This window comes from Sminthopsis crassicaudata, chromosome 5 (assembly GCF_048593235.1).
Source record: "Sminthopsis crassicaudata isolate SCR6 chromosome 5, ASM4859323v1, whole genome shotgun sequence".
In the NCBI taxonomy this organism is placed as follows: Eukaryota; Metazoa; Chordata; class Mammalia; order Dasyuromorphia; family Dasyuridae; genus Sminthopsis; species Sminthopsis crassicaudata.
This window is the reverse complement of record NC_133621.1, coordinates 299,405,750-299,426,403: the sequence shown is the minus strand read 5'-3', so window position 1 is coordinate 299,426,403 and position 20,654 is coordinate 299,405,750. Positions and strand designations below refer to the sequence as shown.

The following is a 20,654-nucleotide window of genomic DNA, read 5'->3' as shown; positions in this document are numbered from 1 at the left end:
GGGATCCCCAGTTAGTGTGAATCTGTTTCCTCCCAATCCTGCCAGGCTGAGCCTTTGATCAAAAAAGGTTGGCCCACAGGTAAGGGAACGAAGCAACAGGAATGCCCGCTTCGGATGTGGCACCGGAGCTTGCAGCAAGACTCAGGCTGGCACGGTCAGGACAGCCGTCTCGGCTTGAGATGGGGGAGGGCAATAAACACCGTTGAGCTTCCTTAACCACAGCTGCCCAACAGATGGCCTGGTAGACAAATCACCAGCGGGATTCAACTGGGGGCAAATTAATTGGGTTCAATTTATTTGGGGGAAACGCACATCCCCAAGATGGCTACAGCAGGGTCTTTCACTGAGCTCTGGGACCACGCCAGCCCGGCCCCAGAGGTCACTGGGCCAGCCCAGGGTGGGAAGTGAAGACGCTGGCCCTGGAGGAGCTGCGCAGGATGAGCTGGGATCTCAGGGTCCAGGGGACTTCCCCTTCCCCATTCCAGAAGCTCCCCTTCCCCACATGGAGATGGAAACGAGCCGTCCGCTCTCCCTGTGCCAAGTGACAGGTGCTGGAGCGCGCTGGGCTGGGAAGTTAGCGGGAGAAGGGGAGAGGGATGGCGGCTCCTGCTGCTGCCCGGGAGGAGCCACTCTCTGCTGCCTGTCAGGGCTGTGGGAAGGACACTTCTGGCGGTAATCCCTTCTATTCTTCCCCTGTGAGACCAACTGAGGCAGCCCCATCTGCAAGTCTGGACCAATCTCCACCCACTGATCATTTAATAAATAGCTCCTGGGGGGAGGGGGATACAGAAGCCACCTCAATCACAGGAAGCTTTCTAGAAGTGGAAAGAGTAAAGAGGGGACAGGGTTCCCACCCCCAGATCCTTTACTACTCAGTTAGTCAATAATAACAACCGTGAAAACACCGCTGAATAAATAGTCTACTTTCCTGCTGCAGTGCTTCCTGACGTCCACAGCCAGGGAAAGGGGAGGAACTCTTTGGCCCTACTCAGCTGGAGGATGCAGAGAAGGGGGCCGCCCCCTCCTGGAAGCCCTCTCATTGGTGTCGGAAGCCCCCCTCCCCAGAGAAAAGAGGGGCCACAGCTCCCATTATCATTGAGGAGACCAAGTGTGGGCCCAGCCCAACGCAGGAGGAAGCCCACAGGCAGGGAAGAGCGGGCGGCCACGTGGAGACGGGCGGCCACGTGGAAACAGGAGGCCACCCGGAGACGGGCAGCCACGCGCTCCATGGGGCTCTTAGCTCTTGTCCTTCGAGGACTTGCTTTTGTGATCGTGCTTGTTTCCCAACAGCTTCAGCACCTTCATGCTTTTAAATTTGCTTTTCTTCTTTATTCCAGGTTCCGCCTCCTTGTGAAATTCTGCGGGAGGGAGGGTAGAGACGGGGCAGTTGGCTACCAGTGGTGTGGACTCATGCAGCGCCTCCGCTGGCATCGGAGGCCAATAAGCCCGGACAGAGACCCCTTCGCTTGAAGGCTACCCCCCGCTGGCTCAATGGACCCACGGGCACCACAGACCCCAACCCTAATTATGTCATTCTATTTGTTACTTCTCCATATACTTGTGTGTCTGGATATGGGGGGAAAGGAAGGGAATCAGTATTGATGTAGCACCTACACGTGCCAGGCACTCTGCTAAGTGCTCTACAAATATTACCTCACTGGATCCTTACAAGAACCCATTATGAGCCCATTTTATAGATGGGGAAACTGAGCTGCCTGAAGCCAGCAGGTCTTCACTGTACCACTCAACAGATGTGTGTGCATGTGTGTGCGTGTGTGTGTGTGCGTGTGTGTAGATGCTGATTCATGCTCCCCACATCCATGACCTGTGACCACCCAAGGGCCAATGGAAACACCAGCCTCAGGCACCAGCTTCCCCTGGAACAAGGACAGAGAACAAGACCCTGGGGCTCCTGACCAGGGAATGGCAGCCTCGGACATCTACTCACCTTTCTTCCTGATCATGGCTTCCAACATTTTGTCTTCCTCTTCTTCCCTGAGATCAATGAGAATGACAAGGGGTGAGAGAAAGTCAGCAAGGAAGAAAAGGAATAAAGCCATCTGATGCTTCTTCCAGGTGCCTTTTTTTTAAAACCTTTTTTTTGTTATTGTTGAGGCACTTGGGGTTCAGTGACTTGCCCAGGGTCACACAGCCAGGAAGTGTTAAGTGTCTGAGGTCAGATTTGAACTCGGGTCCTCCTGAATTCAAGGCTGGTGCTCTCTCCACTGCGCCCCCTAGCTGTCCTCCCATGTGCCTTTAGAAACAAGGTCTCAATTGTGCCTACCCAACTATCCTGTGAGAGGGGGCAAATAGGGACTCTATCCAGCGATTAGGGATAGGGAAACTGAGGCTCAAAGGCCCAGGGTCAGCCACCAGCTAGAATCAGAAATGTTGGAGCAGGAGGGCCCACACTACTACCTAAGTCGGGGGCTTCTAACCTGGGGTCCAGGGCCTTGCTTTTCAAGGACATACAGAAAGGTAGAAAGAGACAAACAGAAAGAGAAATGGATGGTTGGGAGGGAGAGAGACACTGAAACAAAGAGGGAATGATGGATGGATAAATAGACAGAATGATGGATGAATGGGGGGGGAGAAAGAGAAAATAATAGATGGATGGACAGACAGAATGAATGGATGGATGGAGAGAGGAGATAGAAAGACAGGCAGACAAAAAGACAGAATGATAGAAAGATGGAGATAGAAACAGACAGACTTTCATAGAATTGTTTTCCTTTATGCTCCTCTTCTACTTTCCTTTTGTACCCTCCAGCTTACCGTTGTTATTACTTAACCACCCCATTTCCCAAGCATCCTTTCCTTATCCTCTCCCCCTACCCTTTCACTCCTTTATATCTTCCTCATTGATATTTACCCAACTTATCCCACTCCCATTAATCTACACACCCCGTCTTATCCTATTCCCTCCTCTTCTTATTTGTTTATAAATTCTGGAAGGTTTTACACCTTCTGGATATATTCATATTATTTCCTCTTACTCTCGATGTAAGTAGGATTTCAGAGTTATCCATCCTCCTCCCCCGTCTAATTCCTCCATGTCAGTTCCTGCTCCGGCACCTTATTTGTATAACATTAATTAATTATTTGTATGACATTAATTAATTAATTATATAGCATTAATTAGTGTTTTTACCTTTTCCTAAATGATTTTACTTTTTATGGAATCACATCATACTCCGCTCTGCCCCAATCCTTCTTTTGAACTACCCAGTTACTAATGACAGTCTTAGACCTACGGTTGACATTTCCACGTAGAAAACACGAACTTTGTTCTTGATAAGTCCCCTGAAATTTGTCTTTGATTTGATTCTTATGTGTCACATTTTTCTATTAAGTTCACGTCTGTTTGCCACAAAAATCTGGCAATCCACTGAGTGTCCATTTTTTTCATTCACTATTAAACTTAATTTTGCCGGATACGATATTTTTGGCCACAATCCAGGTTCTTTAAGATCTCTGATATACAACGTTCCAAGATTTGTTGTCTTTTATTATAGTCGTTGATATGTCTTGTGTGATTCTGACTGTGCTCTGTAATCTCTCAAGTTTTGTTTTTGTTGCTTGTAAAATTGTCCCTTTGATCTGAGGGTTTTAAAAGTTAGCAATAATGTTCCTGTAGGTTTTCCTTGTGGGATCTCTTCAGGGTGATTAGTGGATTTTTCCATTTCTACTCTTGCTCTAACACTTCAGGACAATTTTCTTTAATTAGTTTAATTTAACTAAAGATTTATTGTATTATTATATCCAGATTCTTCTCTTATAATCCTACAAAATAAATCTGAGAACCTGATTCGGAGGGATATGTAAGTATCACCAGTTTGCCAGGAGTCTAGGACCCTAAGAAGAACCCCCGATCTTGTCCAACCCCTTTGTTTTACACAAAAGGATATTGAGTCCCACTGAGGTGATACATAACTTGCCCAAGGTCACATAGATTACTCATTCAATCAAAAAGTATTCATCGTTGTCAGTCATTTTCCAGTCATGTCGCATTCTTCATGACCCTTAAAAATCCCTTAAGAAGGTGGGGATCCTTAGCAACAGACATTTCCTTCCCCAGCTCATTTTACAGATGAGGAAACTGAGGCAAACAAGGTAAAATGAATTGCCCAGAGTCACAGAGCTAAGAAGTGTCTGAGACCAGATTTGACTTCAGGAAGAGGAGTCTTATTGACTCCAGATCCAGCACTCAAGCACCTAAGTGCCTTTCAACAAATACAGAATGTCCCAAAAGCGTTAGTGTAGTTTTAAACTATAAATCACAGGACTTAGAACTCCACATTAACGTTCAAGGTCATGCATTCATACAATCTAACAGATCAGGAAACCGAGAAACAATGCCCAGTGTGAAGAGCCTGTAGCTGGTGTTGGCCGGAAGTCTCAAGACTACCCGGAAGTGCCCTTGCCGGTGAGCTGGGAGCCTCTGAGACAATTCCAGGAGGCTCCTGGGAATCAGTGCCCTCTCCCTGATCTCCAACACTCAACCTTCGAGTAATGAGAGGAAGGAGCCCTTCCTTTCCCTCCCTCTGCACCACAGACTACCTTCCTCAAGAAACCATGGCCATAATGCAGAGACAAAAGACTCCCTGGAACCAGGAAAGGAACCAGATGTTCTGTTGCTCCTAATCGGTCCGTGCCCTTTCAGTAAATGCCTTTGCACTGAGCCTGCCGTCACCTCTGACTGACGGAGGCAAGAGGCACATGCCGCTGGGGGCTCAGGAAGTCTAGTTTTAGCATTGTGGAGCCAGAGAATTTCTTGAACCTGGAGGAGCCATCCCCACTGGGTACCAACCTGCAGATGCAAGTACCTGGCAGTAGGGGGGATGAGAGAAAGGGGAGGGGCTAAGCAAACCCACCCCCCTCATGGGGAACAGAGGCCTCCTCTTGCTCACTCACCTCTGCCGGTCTTCATCCAAGCAGTTGACGATGGCGTTGCGCTGCTCGATGAGGGTCACCAGCTCCTGCATCAGCACCTTCTCCCTTCCCCGGTCCTCCTCTGTCCAGTCCTTATCTGCCCATGGAGGGAAGAGAGAATAACACAAGCTGAGACCACAAAAAGACATCTCTCATATTCCCTGGTCTAACCCACAGGGAGCCCTCCAGCAACATCTCCTGCCGGCACTCTCTGGGCCTGCCCTTGGATACTTTTGTCAATAGAGAGCTCACTACCTGCTCACAGTGTGGCTGAGAGGGAAGACCACCGGGCAAGGGGGAAGTGAGGAGGCCACCCGGGCCCTAGCTCTGGCTACCACTGGACAAAAAATGGCTTGACTCACAAACTGCATTTAGGGGCCCCGGGCCTTGGAGGGAGTCTAATTCAGCATTAGTGAGGAAACAGCCCCAGAGGGCAAGGGACATGCCCAGGGTCCCATCAGAAATGTGAGTCCAGGTGCTCCAGATTTGGGAGTCCGGTGCTTTCTGTGCTGTACCAAGCCTAGTTCCGCCCATCCTTTTCCCGTTAAAGTCCCAGAGCAGGAGGCTGCAGCCGGGCTTCCCACTTATTCTGTCCTGCCCACGCTGCCCTCCCCATCCTGGGAAATGGGGGGGGGGGGAGGAGGATGGGGGGGGGAGAATGACCCAAGGGATGACCTGGGGGGGTGAGGATGACAGAGTGGGGGGAATGACCCAAGGGATGACCCAGGAGTGGGGAAGGATGCAGGGGGAGAGATGATGGGAGGGCGCCCCAGGCAGGAGCGGAGATGGTGAAGAGGGCGATAACCACTCACCTGGCTTGTTGAGAAGGCAGCGCAGCTCATATTCCACGTCGGCCTGGCGCTGCTCCAGGTTCTGCTGCTTGAAGCTTTGGGGATACAAAAAGAGGCTGAGAGCTGGAAGGGCTCCTGAGAGCGGGAGCCAACAGGGACGAGAGCCCTGCGGCTTCCCTCCTCTGCAAGGGTGGGGGGCTACGGGTGCAGGATGCTATAGACACACCCTCAGGCTCCTTATAAGGTATAAGAGGCAAGGGAGGTGAGGGAGGGTGAAGGAGGAGGGGGAGGAGGGGGGAACCAGTCAGGAAACCTGAGCTTGGCGCCTGCCTCTGACTCCTCAGGGACTGCACATTCTATGGCTGGAGGGTGCCAAGGGGAGGGAGTTCCCTACCCTAGAAAAGGCACAGACCCAGTCCCCATACAGGGCCCGGCTCTCTGGGAAGTATGTGAACATAAAGAGAGACGAAAAGGACCAAGAGCCGATCTACACGAGCGGAGTTAGGGCACAGAGATCCAGAGAGAGAGACAGCGGTGGAGACTGACCTCTGCTGCTTGCTTATTGTCTGTGTCAATGATTCTCTCCTTCTCTCTGTCTCTCTCTGTCTCTCTCTCTTTGTGTCTCTCTGTCTCTGTCTCTCTCTCTGTCTCTCTGTGTCTCTCTCTCTGTCTGTCTCTCTCTGTGTCTCTGTGTCTCTCTGTCTCTGTCTCTCTCTGTGTCTCTCTGTCTCTTTGTCTCTGTGTATGTGTCTCTCTCTGTCTCTGTCTCTCTGTCTCTCTCTTTGTGTCTCTCTCATCTCTTTCTTCTCTCTCTCTCTCTGTTTCTCTCTCTGTCTCTCTCTCTGTCTCTCTCTCTTTGTGTCTCTGTCTCTCTTTCTTCTCTCTCTGTCTCTGTCTCTCTCTCTGTCTCTGTCTCTCTCTCTCTCTCTTTCTGTCTCTCTGTCTCTGTCTCTCTCTGTCTCTGTCTCTCTGTCTCGTACTCTCACTCTCTCTCTGTCTCTCTGTTCTCTCTCTCTCTCTCTCTCTCTCTCTCTCTCTCTCTGTCTCTGTGTCTCTCTGTCTGTCTCTCTGTCTGTCTCTCTCTCTCTCTCTCTCTGTCTCTCTCTCTGTCTCTCTCTCTCTCTCTGTCTCTGTGTCTCTCTGTCTCTGTCTCTCTCTCCTCTCTTTCTTCTCTCTGTCTCTCTCTCTCTGTCTCTCTCTGTCTCTGTCTCTCTCTCTCTCTCTCTGCCTCTCTGTCTCTCTGTCTCTCTTTCTCTTTCTCTTTCTCTCTCTTTCTCTTTCTCTCTCTGTCTCTCTCTCTCTCTCTCTCTCTCTCTCTCTCTCTCTCTCTCTCTCTCTCTCTCTCTCTCTCTGTCTCTGTGTCTCTCTCCTCTCTTTCTTCTCTCTGTCTCTCTCTGTCTCTCTGTCTTTCTGTCTCTCTCTCTCTCTGTCTGTCTCTCTCTGTCTCTGTCTCTCTCTGTCTCTCTTTCTTCTCTCTCTGTCTCTCTCTGTGTCTCTGTCTTTCTCCCTCCCTCCTTCCCTCCGGGGAGGCCCCAAGGAAGCAGGGAGCAGCCCCCTCATCTGTGAACTCACACGTAGATGAGCTCCGACTCCCTCCGGACCAGCATGTGCTTCTCGTGAATCAGCTTGAACCAGTCCACCAGCAAGTCATCTTCCCGCCCGTCTGCAAGGGGAAGCGCGCAGCCTGAGTGGGGGCCGGCCCTGAGGCCCGCGGGGGGACCCCCTGAAAGCCCCCAGGCCAGCTGGGCTGTTTCTGCCCCCCCCCCAGAAAGGAACTGCCCAGAGCCAGATCCCCAGCCGTGGGCACAGCCTCCTCCCCGCCAGGATGCGGAATCCAGCGGCCCCGGAGCTCCCGGGAACGGGACGCCACCACAGCCCGCTTCCCGGCTCCTCCCCCGGGCGCCCCGCGTACCCGTCTGCCCACTGCGGAGCTTCTCCTCCAGGGCCACCCCACGGTGCTCCAGCTGGTCCAGCTGCTGCTCGATGACATCCATCTCCCCGTAGAGATCCTCCTCCGGGATGTACTGGTCAGCCTGGACCTGGACAAAGGCACGTGGGTGAGGGCCGAGACGAGGCAAGGGGAGCCCGCGGGCAGCCAGCCCCGGGCCCGGGCAAGCCTTCTAAGGCCACAGACACGGCCGGCCCGCACCGGAACCAAAGCATCCTTAATGCAGGGAGAGGGAGAAGAGGGGAGAGGGGAAGGGAGAGAGAGGAGGGGAGGAAGGGGGTGGAGGAGGGGGAGGGGAGAGGAAGGAAGAAAAAAAGGGGAAGAGCAAGGAGAGAGCAGGGGGAAGGAGCAAAGAGGAGACTGAGTGAGAGGCAGCGTGGGCCAGTGGGGAGAGCGGAGTCGGGACGGCCCGAGTTCGAACCCAGCTTCCTGCTCCGACAGCAGCCCGTGGGCCCGTGGGCCGAAGCTGACCCACAATGCACAGCACAGCGCCGGGCCCACAGGAGGCGCGCTCCCATCCACCCGTCCTTGTTTCACCCCCGCCCGGAGACCCTCAGAGGTCCCACCCGCCTCACAGAGGACTGAATGGGAGGCAGGGCTGGGTCGGGGAGCCCCAGGGGACGCCCAGGTACCTTCCGTTTGATGAGCGGGAAGCCGTGTCCGGGCGCCGGCGGCCGCGCGGGCTTGGGGCCCCTCTGGGTTTTCTTCGTTGTTGGGGAAGACATGGGGGACGCCTTCCGATTAAAGGGGTTCTCTTTGCAGGAGGACTGAAAGCCAGCAGAGAGGAGAGAAGAGCCGGTCTGCAGCGGAGGGCGCAGACCACGACCCGACATGCAAACTCCCCCTTCTGCAGAGATCTGGGGGCGTTTTCCAGGGCTAACACGGTCACTCCCTCACTCAGTAAGCTGCAGTGACTCCCTAGCACCTCTGGGTGCTGATGTCTTCTTCCTCCCCTGATGTGCTCCCCCTCCACACAGCCCACGCCCAGCCCCCCGCCCTCTCGGGGACATCCCCCTCTCAGGGGAAGGCCGTCTCCGGGAGGCTCTCCACCTGGGGCTCCCTCACTGCCGCCAGGGCGACCCTGTAGGAGGAAGGGCTTGGGCTTATGACCTCGGAGTGCCTCCGGAGCAATGAGTCCGGCCCATGGGAAGGAGCACTCCCTCCCCAAAGATCTCCCCCCCAGGGGAGGGGCAGCATCTCCCAGACCCAGCACTGGGGACCGGGGCAGCAGCTGCCCAGGGAACTCGTCACAGTGTGGGGGCACAGGAGCGTGTGCCAGTAGTGCCTGGGCGCACTCCCCGGCTGCCCACCCTAGGTATTCCCTCATGCTCCCTCGGGGCATCACTGTGGGTACCGGCCATGGGGAGGGGGGAGGGGGAGAGGGGAAGGCCAGGGCCGCACTCACCTTCACCTGCAGCTGCGGGGACGGAGGGCTGCTCTCTCCCACCAGCAAGAACGGGGTGGGGGTGGCCCCGACGCAGGGCTTGGCGGGCAGGGGGCTCAGGGGCCCTTTGGCACGGCTGGGGGAGGGGCTGGCGGAGGCCTGGTCCTGGCGCGGAGGGGCCAGCTCTTCAGAGGAGGAGGCCGAGAGGCTGGCCGGGGCGGGGGCGTGGACGCTGGGCTCGGAGGAGCTCTTGGGCACGGCGGGGGGCTCGGGCTCCCCAGGGGCTGGGACGGAGCCCTCCGACGAGAGGCTCTCCACGCTGAGGGCCGGAGACGGGGTGGAAGAAGGCGGCTCTGAGTGCGAGAGGCGAGGCGTGGGGGGGCCGGGAGGGTGCAGGGCTGTGCGACAAGGAGGGGGCCATGAAGCGGGCAGCAAGTCCGGGTCCGTGGCAGCAATGCCCAGAACCTGCGGAAGCCGCCCGCCTGGCTGCCTGGCCAGTCCTGGGCCCTCCAGTGAGCCCAGTCTGCCCGGCAGGACGCAGGCCCGAGATCGCTCATGGGGGGAGAGGGTGCCATGGGGGCGGAGCCCGGATTGGGTGTGGTCCAGGGGCGGAGTCCATAGTGGACACACCCGCTGCCACGGGGCAGAGCCCAGACTGGCCACACCCGCTGCCACGGGGCGGAGCCCAGACTGGCCGCACCCACTGCCACGGGGCGGAGGAGCAGAGGCTGAAGGGGAGCAGCTGCCGGGCCGGGCCTGTCCCCTCTGAGGCTAGGCCGCCAGCCAGGGCCACAGGGGAGGGAGGAGAGCGGGGGCGGGGCTCACCGAGGGGGGAGGCGCTGGGGGCTCGCGGGGCCGGCCGCTTCTTGGTCCGGGGGCTGCTGTTGGGGGTGATGCCGTACCAGGGATGCAAAGTTTTGGGGGCCTGCTCCGCAGGGTCCGGGGGGCCCGGGGCTGCCTCCTCCTCCTCCTCCTCCTCAAAGGGGTTGTAGGGCCTGGGCTCGCCCCGAGCGGCCGGCCGGCCCTCCTGCTCCCCAGCGGCGCTCTCTCCTGGGCTCTCCCCCCCCTCCGCGGCCCGCGAGGGCGTCTCCGGGCGGCTGCCGGGCGGCAGCGGGGCCGGCTTCTTCTTGGGCTCTGCCTGAACCAGGGCGATCCACGGGGGGTCCTTCTTCTTGGGCGCTGGAGCTCTGGGGGAAGCAAAAATCAATCCGCCGGTCAAACAGCACGCGTTAAACACCTGCTGTGTGCGGCATTCGGCACCGAGACGCAGAGGGATGTCGCCCTCCCTCGGGGAGCCTGCGTCCGCTGGGGGTGCGCCCCGTGGGATCTGGGAGCTGGCCTCGCCCCGCCGCCCGCTTCACTCAGTCCAGAAGGAACCACGGACTCGGCGGGACCCCAAGTCCCTCCCAGCCCTGGCCAGGGGAGAGAACTTACCGGTCGGAGGCCCTGGGCGGCCCTCGGGGCTTGGGGACCGGGGGGCTGGAGTCGTGCAGCCGGCCTGGATGGAGAGAGAGGGGGACGGCCTCGTTGGTGGCCGGGGAGGTTCGCCCCGGCGCCCGGCAGCTCCCATGGGGCCTCACCGGCTGGCCGGCCCCGGGGGAGTCACTTCTCCCTGGCGGCCTCGGTTTCCTCCTCTGCAAAATGGGGGCACTGGACCACTGGGCCCACCCTCCAGCTCCCTCAGTCATGGAGTTCCCGGGGCCCTGGGGGGGAGGGGGAGGCTTCAGAGGCTCCTGGGCCCACCCCGGACGCCCCCATGGAACAGACTGTGCTGAGTCCACCAGGGGGCGCCAAAGCCTGCTACAGTGCAGGGCCGCCAGGGCCTGGGGGAGCCCGGGTGGGAGGACGCGCCCCCACAGCCCAGGCCCCTCCTGACCGGTCCCTCCCCTGGCCGCTTCCCCCCGGGGCCGGACCCTCTGTGAGGTCCTGGGCGCCCCCGGCACCACTCACCGTTCACCAGGCAGCCGCCCTGCTCCCCGGGGCTCTCCCCCTGCACGCTGGAGCGCGGCCGGGGGACGGGCTGGGGGCTGGCCGCCGAATCCGAGACCTTCCTGGGCGCGGGGGTCGGCCGGGCGGCCGGCGGGGAGCCCAGCTCCTGAGGCTTGCTGGGAAGGGGGGGCTTGGACAGAGTCTGAGGCGGGGGCTCTGAGCCGGGCTGGGGCTCCCCCTGGCGCCTCCTGGATCCGGCAGCCTCCTCCCCGTCCTCCACCGGGCCTGAACCGTCCGGGGGCAGCAGGGCCGCTCGGGGCCTGCCCTCGGCGCCCCCCAGGGGGCCCAGCTTGCCCCAGTGCTGGGTGCACACAAAGGTGCCCGCCTCCGGCCCGTTCTTGTAGGCCCCGGGGAGCAGCGTGCTGGAGCACTCCTTACACCTGGGGGGGAGACGGCGGTGAGCGGGTGGGGGTCCCGAGCAGCGGGGGGGGGGGGGGGGAGCCCCTCACTGAGCAGGGCCCCCACCCAGAGGGCAGCCTAACCCTCCACCTTACACCTGGGGAAACTGAGGCCCAGGGGAGGGGCCGACCCGCCCAGCAGGGCCAGGAGGAGAGGGCTCAGAGCCAGCTCAGCCCTGACCGCAGCTGGGAGCCTCCACCCCTCCCGCCCAGGCCCGCCCAGAGCACCGGGGGCCACAGGCCCGACTCACCTGAAGCACTGGCGGTGGTACAGCTTGCCCTCCACCAGGTACCGCTGCACCAGGTGGACATGCTGCCGGCAGGACGCGCAGGTGCTGCTGGGGATGCCGCGGGAGCCCGCCTCCGCCAGGCTTTCGGGGGCCGCCGCCTGTTCCTCCTGGAAGCAGAGCCAGCCCCGGGCCGGGGGTCAGAGCGGCTCCCAGACCCGGCTCTCGGGGGCCACCACCACAACCAGGCCTGGCTCCTGGATGGGGACTCGGAGCCTCCAAGGAGACAGGAGCAAACCGGGGCCCCCCGGGGTTCTGAACTTGGAACCCGCTGGAACCTTTCACTGCATTTCAGTGGGCTCTAAAACCACGGCCCGAGGAGGGCTCGGCCAGCTGGTCCGCACAGGGAAGGTCAGGCCTGGTCACGGGAGAGCCCGCCACCAAGCCACGGCCCCCGTACTCGGCCTGCTCACGGCCCAGAAGACGCGGATGTCACGGCCTGAGCTCCCGGCCCAGCCTTCACCTGGGGGTCTCCTGACCTCACGCCACTCCCAGGGAGCCCCCGTGAGACTCGCTCCTTCCCTCTGACCCCGACGGCCCCAAGAAAGCCACCCCTCACCCGGGGGGGCCCACCTGGATCCCGCCACCGTCAGCATCAGCGAGGGGAGCTGCCACGGATGAGGAAGAGGAAGGAGAAGCTGGGAACTTCCTGGGTGGAGAGACGCCGGCTGCAGAAAGACAGAGAGAGGGCACCGGTGGCTGGCAGAGATCTCAGACTCCTGCTCACGGCAGGGCCCAGCCCCAAGGGCTGGGGGTGAGGATGAGCCCCCTCCTCTCAGGGGCCCCAAGCTCTGGGGATCAGGATGCACCCTTCCTCTCAGAGGCTCCAAGTTCTAGGGGTCAGGATGCCCCCCTCCTCTCCCTTTTTGTGGTACTTTGAGAAGTGGAGAAAGGGGACAAAGCCCCCCAACAACAAAGAGGCTCAAGCGATGGATTATTTGTTTGCATGAGGGGAGGGAACTTAGGCTTTGGACAGGGGGCTGGACACAATGACCCTGATGGTGGCTGCTCCCAACTCAGCAAAGTATCAACGCTTCTGACAGCCTCAGCTCCTTTTGTGCCCTTCCTTCCCCCTCCCCTCAGAGATCAGCACAGTGCCTGGCACATAGTAGTTACTCACTAAGTACCTACTGACAGATCAGCCCCCACCCTTCCGGCTCAGCTCCTCTGCAGGACCTCCCCTCTGGGCCTGATATTCCAGAGGGTGGGAGGATCAGAGGCAGGACAGGACCCCTCTGCCGGCAGGCCCCACCTGGGAGGGCGGGAGGCGTGGGGCTCACCTTGGCTGGGGTTGGTGAAATGGTTATAATACTGAGACACGTAGGTCATGATGCTCAGGCAGTCGGGCACGCTCATGGAGACCATGTCGTTGGGGTCCAGCAGGGCCGGGATGCCCAGCTCACGCTCCGCCACCTCAAAGGCCTGGGGGGAGATGGGAGACGGCATGAAATGGGCGTCCTGGGCACAGAGAGAAGGCATGAAACAGGGGCTCTGGGCACAGAGACAGGCAGCACGAGGCTCCTGGGACGGGGACCAGGCTGGAGGGGAGAGTGAGCACTCCCCCGAGGGGTGATTCCTGCCAGGTCTCAGAGAGGATGGGGAAGATGGCTTCCAGGAGGGACGGGACGGCTTGGTTTCCTGGACACCAGGCAGCACGGGGCCAAGGGGGGTGGGGAGAAAGGAAGAGCAGGGGGGAGGGGAGGCAAGCTGGGCAAGTGGGATGGGCACCAGGCCCCCCAGCGGCTGGCGGTTCTCCCCTGGTGTCCGGAGCCGGGCTGGGCCACGGGCCGCCCTGTCTGCCCTACCTGGGCAACGGCCCGGCTTACCAGAGCCCAGCCCCTCCCCGGGCACCCGCCTTCTGTTCCCACTTTTGTTCTAGGCCCATCTGTCTGGACTCACCAGGCGGTTATTTTCATAAACATTGTCCTTGGAGAGCGAGTCGAAATCTCTGGAACAGACAAAGACAAGAGAGTAAGGGACGGGACGGACGGGGCTCAAAGGGCCGTGGGGAGGGGGAGGCAGGCCCCTGCCAACCGCAGCGGGAGTGCCTGGCGCTCACTGACCCTGCCCCTCCCCTTTGTTCAAAGCCTAGGGGAAGGACCCTGGGTTAAACACACAGAACTCAGGTTAGCTGGCTCCTAAGGACAAGGATTAGACTGGAGAAGAGCTCAGAACAGGGGATGTCAGAACTGGGAGGGGGCCTAGAACAGGGGATGTCAGAGGGGTTCTAGAATGAGGAAGAGCAGAGGTGAGAAGAGCCTGAGAACAGGGGGTGTCAGAGCTCCAGGAACATGAGAAATCACTCTAGTGTTTCAGACACACATGATGGCGGGGAAGGAGCTGCAGAGTGGGGAGCCGGTGTCTGGCCTGAGCCAGCAGCAGAGCAGGACCAGGACCCTAGAGTCCTGGCTGGCCCTCTGCCCAGCACCCCGCTGGGGGCCCGAGCCCATCCCCTTCCCCCATGTAGCACTCCCTCCTGCAGTTGAGGAAGGGCTGTGGCTCTTTACTACCAGGGGAGACACAGATTAGGCACCTAGGGTGTACAAGGCACTGCCTGGGCCTGGGAGACCCTGGGATGACGGAGGCCCGGGCCCCTGACCGGAGACAAGCCAGACTCCGACAAGCCGAACTCCACTGTCTCCCCTTCCTAGGCCTCGGTGTCTCCATCTAAGGAGCCTGAGAGGCCATTTCCAGCTCTAAGTTGATCTATGATCCCAGGAGAGAGGGCTGGGCCCAGTGAGAAAGACTAGACAGCTTACGTCCCTTAACCTCTGTCTGCCTCAATTTCTCCAACTGTAAAATGGAGATCAATAGGCACTTATCCCCCAGGATCCCTGTAAAGGGTCTAGCACATAGTGGATACGTAATAAATGCTTCTTCTCTTCCACTTTGGTTCCCTAAGCGCCTAGGTATGGTTCTGCTTACAGGACCAACCTCTCTGTGCCTCAGTTTCCCCCTCTGTAAAGTGAGGGGGGTTGGATTTGGCAGCCTGTGGAGATTCCTGCCAGGACACTAGGTCCAAAGCTCTGGACTCAGCTCTCTAGGAAATCTGGAGGAGGGTCACTTTTAACTGGGGGATGGGAGGAGTAATCCAGGAAGGCTTCAAGGAAGAAGTGGCAGCTGAGCCATGCTCTGAGGAAGGGATTCTCATAGGACTTGGAGCCATTTTTACAGAGGGAGAAACTGAGGCCTGGAATGCTTCAGAGATGGAAAGCACAAGAAGCAGGCTCTTCCATCTATTTTTAAAACTACCTCCAAAAAAAAAGTGGCCTTAGACGGGTTACCTGGCTCGGTTCTGCAGGGAAGGGAGGGAGAAGGGGCCGGAAGCACCATATGCTCTAAGGAACTGGGGCTCAGGGGGGTCCCCCAGCGGAGCCAGGCCGCCAGCCTGGCCGCCCCAAAGTGGGCTGCCCTTGAATGCGGGGCCCCTCCATCTGGCATTCTCTGACTTGTGTGTCTCCTCCTGTCTCCGCAGACTGGCGGGCAGAGGGCTACACGACTCCTGGGCACCCGGGCCTGTGGGCAAGGGCCCCCCGCATGATAAGAGCCCCATCAGGCATGAGCAGGACCACGTGGAGGGGGGGCGCGAGGGCGGGCCCAACCACAGAGGCAGGCCCAGTCCTGACTGTGCCCTGCATCGGCACTGAGGGCTCCTGGCTCCCAGCCAGGGTTGGCTGGGCTGTGGCTGGCTCAGTCTGGGGCTCCTGGCCGCCCTCCTGGCCGCTAAACCATAAATATGACCAAGAGCTCACACAAAGGGTGGTGAAGTACTCTCCTGGCACCGGCTCCGTGGCGGGCAAAGGGGCCAGAGCGAGCCTCCAGGAGGACACTCCTGAGCCCGAGATCCCAGACAGCGGCCGGCCCAGCCCTCGAGGGCCTGGGAACCCCAACCCTGCAGGGGCCCACTTAGAACCTAGGATCTCAGATCCAGATCGGGGCAGGGGAACCCTTAAAGTCTCATTGTATAAATGAAGGAAACTGAGGGCCACAGAGGTCACACAGTGTCTGAGGTGAGACCAGAGCCCCGGTCTTCGGAAGTCCAAGTCTAGTTCCTTATACACTTCACTACAGGGCTTAGAATATTTTATACAAGGGCCAGGAAGGAGGGAGGGGCCTTAGAAACAATCTTTTCCAAGCACATTTTACAGCTAAAGATACTGAGGCCCTAATGTGGCTTCCCACCCCTCAGCCCCCCTGCACCGAAGCCCGCACCCCCAGCTCCTGCCGCATCCTGTGGCTTTGGGCCTGCTCAGTGAGTCTCAGTTTCCCCACACATCCAGGAGGGTCTGGGAGACCCCCCTCGAGCCCTTCCACGTTAACGGAGCTGGCATTCGGAGAATGCTTCTGCCAGCCCTGGGAGGGGCCTGCACACCTCCTCCGAGCCTGTTTTTCCAGCTGTGACCCAGGGCCTCGCTCACCTGGAGTTCCTCTCCCTGCCCGCAGCCCAGCTCCCCCTTTTCTCTGGATCCCGGGCGGCTGAAACCAGCCGAGGCAGCCCTTCCCCCCGCCAGGAGGCAATGCCCTTGTAAGGGGGCCTGCGAGGTTGACCAGGCTGCCCAGAGATGGGCACGGAGCCAAGCCCCAGGGCAGCCCCATCCATCGCCAGGGAGGCTGGCTTCCTTTCCTAAATTGGGCTTGGCTTTTTGTTTTGCTTTCCAAGGAGAGGAGGGCTTGTCCGTAGCTTCATCAGTATTGGGGAACTCATCCCAGTATGGGAGCTCCCTTCACTGGGCTCAAGGAGACTCCTGTCTGTGAGTTCAAATCCAGCCTCAGACACTTCATAGCTGTGTGAGTCTGAGCAAGTCACTGCTGAGCCTGTTTCCTTAATCAGCTAGAGAAAGAAATGGCCAACCCCAGTGGGGGTCGTCCAGGCCTCCCAAGTCTCCCTCGTGCCCTAGCAAAGCCAGCTTCCAATCCCTGCGGGAAGGAGGAGCCTCTCTGTTCTGAACGGGTGAGAATGGGCAGGGAGGGAGAGGAGGTGTGGCTATCTGTGCCCTCTGCCCTCTGCCCTCACAGCCTGGCTGAGCACCTTTAAGCAGATGTTGTAAAACGCACACCGGAGACTAGGGCAGAAGGGAGAGAGAATCCCGAACTGTCGGGACAGAAGACCCTCAGAGATCATCCCCGTTGGCGTACCCGTGCGGGGGGTGCCCCAGCTCTGAGGCTTCCCGGGCCCCAGGAAAGGCCCCCAGGGTCACCCCTCTCACTGGGGGAACAGAGGCTTCCCCCCCTCCAGAATTCTGGGCCTTTCTCCTTGCCTTTGCCCCGGAGAGTGAGGACGGCCGAGGACCAGGTGGGCCAGAGGGGCCGACTCTGCCAGGATCTCAGGATCAGAGCGGCCGGGACACCGGTGGGGTTTTATTCCCCAGGGGGGGAAGCAGCAGGCCAGTGGTCGGCCCGGGGCCCTGACCCCCATCTCTGCCCCAAGAACCTTTTTCCTGGGCCCCAGAACGTGGTGGGAGCCCCGGGGCCTGACCCAGGGCGCCCGAGGGACTGCGGGCACAGGCCGGGGCTTGGTGCGGGAAGGGGCCCGGGGCCGCCTCGCCCAGGCCGGGGCAGGGGAGGGGAACTCGCCCCCCAGGCAACAGGACTGGGAGGGCCTTGGAGGCCGGGGAGGTGCCGCTGGCTCCCACCGGCCATTGTGGCTCCTCAGCCTCAGTTTCCCCCTCTGAAACACGCTGCCCCCCCCCACTCCAAGTCTGAAACTCCCGGGGCCAAGAGCAGCCTGGGGCCAAACCGGAGACTGCGGAAGCAGTTAACAAGAGACAAGAAAGGCAGAAAAGGGCAGATTTTCAGAAGCCCACAAGAGGCCCCCCTGGAGCCGGGCCCAGGTTCTCATCTGCAGATGGGGGGGCAGTCTCTGAAGCCCCCCAGGGCTGGGGATCTGGGAGCCGGCCAGGGATCTGCCCGCGAGCCGGCCTGAGCGGTGACCTCTGGGCAGGGGGGGGGGGAGGAGCGCCTGAGGCGGAGCGGGGCTGGGGGCTCGGAGGCTCCCCCTCCCTCCCGCTCCCCGGGCCACACTCCTGGCTGGCGCTGCCCACTCGCACTGACTACAGGCACACTCACACTCACCCCCACGCTCCAACACAAACTTGCAGCCCCGCTCACACAGCTCAGGGCCCCGCAGCCCAGAGGCCGGGGAAAGACCCCCGGCCGGGGGAGCCCCGCTCGCGGTCAGAGCCGTCCCAGGCGGGGCGGGGCCCCTCGGGCCGGGAGCTCGGACCCGCCCCAGACTCTCTGACAGATCTCTGCTCCGGGCTCCCCCACTTCCTGTGTCGGGCTGGCGGGGTCTCGGGGTCGGCGCCCCTCCCCCTCCCGTCCCCGCGGGTCCGCAGCGCCCATCTCCCACCCCGATCCCCCTCCTCCCTCCGCTGCCCCTCCCTCCTCCCTGCCCCTCCCCCTCCCCCTGGCACTCACAGCAGCTCGGGCCGGTGGCTGTGCAGGAGGGCGCAGAAGGCCAGGCCGTCCCGGAAGGAGCCGCTCAGGTCCCGGATCTCCACACCGGGGTAGCCCCGGCACTGGCTGCGGCACCAGGCCAGCAGCGCGCCCCGGGGCCCCGCCATGGTCCCCCCGCCGCCGCCGCCGCCCCTGCTCGTCCTCCGGCTGCGCCCCGCGGGACCCCGGCTCCGGCGGCTGCGCTGCGGGCTGGGCTCGGGCTGCTCCTCCCCTCCCTCCTCCTCCCGCCCCTCCCCCCGGCCCTGCTCAGACCTGTCCAGCCTGCCCCGCCCCGCCCCGCCCCGCCCGGCCCGCCCGCCCGGCGCTTACTCACTCGCCCTGCCCCGCTCGGCTCCTTAGACGGGCCAGGGCGGTCCGGGATGTGGGGGGAGGAGGCGCCCGCCCCCCGCCTCCCTTCCTCCCTCCTCCCACCCTCCGGACCCCCGTACGCCCAAAGGGATTCCCCCTCCGGCATCCCCCCCCCCGCGGCGTTCTAGGGCGGCCCCAGAAGCCCCCAGCGCACGTGCTCAGGGGATCCCCCGGGGCTACTGCAGATAGACATCTCCCGGGCTCCCACAGCCCAGACCGCCTCCCCGCGCCGGCAGCCCGGCTCACTCTGGGCCAGAGCCCCTTCCCAGAAGGAGCCCCTCCCCGGGATACCCCTCCCCGGAATGCCCCTCCCCCAATACCCCTCCCCCAAGCCCGTTAGACCCAGCCAGGTGAGCCAGGCCCAGGGACCGAACCCGCCGCATGTCCTGCCCTGCTCCCCGACCCCGAGCAATCCCGAGACCCGGGAGTCAAGCTCCGGAGATTCTCCTGGCTTCAGGAACATCCTCTGCAGTTCAGCCCTATCCCATACCTGCCCCTAGAGAAAGGCCCCCGGCTGGGGGGCTTAGAACCCACCGGAAATGGGAGCTTCTGCACCAGTGAGAGCCAGGGCCAGCTGGCTGTTTACTACAAGCCTCAGTTTCCCTATCTGCACCATGAAGACCGCCTGCCTCTGAGATCTCCGCCGGCTCCAGACCCTTACCTGCGTCATCTTGGACAAGTCTCTTTCCCCTTCTGAAAGTCAGTTTCCCCATCTGTAAAATAAGGAGATGGCACTAGATGAATATTTTTTTTGCTGAGGTGATTGGGGTTAAGTGACTTGCCCAGGGTCACACAGTTAAGTGTCTGGGGCCAGATTTGAACTCGGGCCTCCTGAATTCAGGGCTGATGCTCTGACCACTGCACCACCCAGCTGACTTCTCAAGGTCCCTCTCAGCTCTAAAAACTAGGACCCTCCAATAACTAACTGCCCCATCCTTCCTTACTATGTGCAAAGCCTTGCATCCACCCAAGGGAAAGCCAGCAGCAGGCCTGGTCCTCAGGGAGTTTATAGCCTAATTATGGGAAGCAATAACACACACTTGAATTAGGATAATATGGAATGTCCTAAAAATCTTATTGCAATTTTAAGTTCATTAAAGTGTTGGTGCAATTTCAACTCATAACAAAAAAAAAAAAAAAAAAAAAAGCACTTTATCTGCACTCAGTATGTTGGAGATATAGACAAAATCCTTCTTTGATTGAGCAGCCGGCTTCAACCAAGAAAGACTTCCTGGAGGAGGTGGCCCTTGACTTTTGGGGAAGAAGTCATCCCAGGCCAGGCTAAGGGTGGAGCACTTTTCTAGCCTGAGAGAGATAAACCGTGCTTGCTTGGGCAAGATAGGATAGAGAACATTGTGAAATAAATCTGGAAAGGTGGCCTGGAAATCAGGCTAAGGTTTTTGTATTTTCACTAACCCATCCCTGTAATTTTCTGACCCAGAGTTCTCCTCTTTGACTCTGATTGGTCCATGGCCTCCCCCTATCAGAATATAAACTCATGAGCTCCCATATTGTCTTTGCTTTTGTATTTATACCCCCCAAGTCCTCAGCACGATGTTTGGAAGATACTTTAAGCTTAACAAATGCTTTTTCTTGAGTTCCTCCTTTATCTTGGGGGCAAGAGGGAACCAGTGAAGCTTCAGGAGCTGGGGGATGCCCTGGTCAGATTCATTGGGGGCAAAGCACGCTTCCTCTATGACCGGGGGATGGTTCTGGAGAGTCCCTGAGAATAAAAAAGGGACCCCCCTGCAGTGAGTCCGGCCCTTGCCTCTGCACAATGAGCAAGACTGGGCTACGGACTTCCCTCACACGCTGTCGCCAGAATCCTGCTAGAGGTCATCATTCTTGGTTTCTCCCTCCCCCAGGTTTATAGGGAGCTTCAGACCACCATAAAGCAACACTCCTCTGCTACTAGAAATGGCCAGGGTACATCACCACCATTTATAGCATTTCCACAGGGCTCAAGCAGAAGCCCGATGTTAGGATAAGAAATCTACAGCTGGAAAGGCCCTCAGAGTCCAACACCCTCAGTTTACAGAGGAAACCGAAGGGATTTACCCAAAGAGATGGAGCATAGGGCCTGGAGTCAGGAAGACTCAAGTTTGTGGGTTCAAATCTGTC

The 20,654-nt window shown here is 59.6% G+C and overlaps 1 protein-coding gene across 2 annotated transcripts; it reads right to left on the bottom strand.

Moving 5' to 3' along the window:
• Positions 1 to 272: 272 nt before the first annotated feature.
• On the bottom strand, positions 273 to 18,375 carry MICALL1 (MICAL like 1). Of its 2 annotated transcripts, none has more exons than XM_074271673.1 (16): positions 18,147 to 18,375; positions 13,629 to 13,677; positions 13,010 to 13,151; positions 12,303 to 12,397; positions 11,694 to 11,839; positions 11,006 to 11,424; positions 10,490 to 10,553; positions 9,881 to 10,242; positions 9,077 to 9,453; positions 8,304 to 8,471; positions 7,636 to 7,762; positions 7,296 to 7,386; positions 5,745 to 5,818; positions 4,915 to 5,029; positions 1,949 to 1,995; positions 273 to 1,358 (listed from the first exon to the last, which is right to left on the bottom strand). In XM_074271673.1, the coding sequence occupies exons 1-16, from the start codon at positions 18,290 to 18,292 to the stop codon at positions 1,237 to 1,239; spliced, it is 2,544 nt and encodes an 847-aa protein (XP_074127774.1). In that variant the 5' UTR covers positions 18,293 to 18,375; the 3' UTR covers positions 273 to 1,236. The 2 variants fall into 2 exon arrangements, with proteins under 2 accessions (XP_074127774.1, XP_074127775.1); XM_074271674.1 differs by having other exon boundaries at positions 8,304 to 8,438; positions 18,147 to 18,374.
• Between the last annotated feature and the right edge of the window lie 2,279 nt (positions 18,376 to 20,654).

Bases quoted from the DNA above. Each gene is read 5' to 3' on its own strand.
- MICALL1 (XM_074271673.1), bottom strand. From the start codon at position 18,292: ATGGCGGGGCCCCGGGGCGCGCTGCTGGCCTGGTGCCGCAGCCAGTGC. The intron at 10,554-11,005 runs GTGAGTGGTGCC...CTCTCCATCCAG, and splicing joins GGGCGGCTGCCTGGTGAACG to GCCGGCTGCACGACTCCAGC. The intron at 5,819-7,295 runs GTGAGTTCACAG...GTATCCCCAAAG, and splicing joins GAGTCGGAGCTCATCTACGT to CTTCAAGCAGCAGAACCTGG.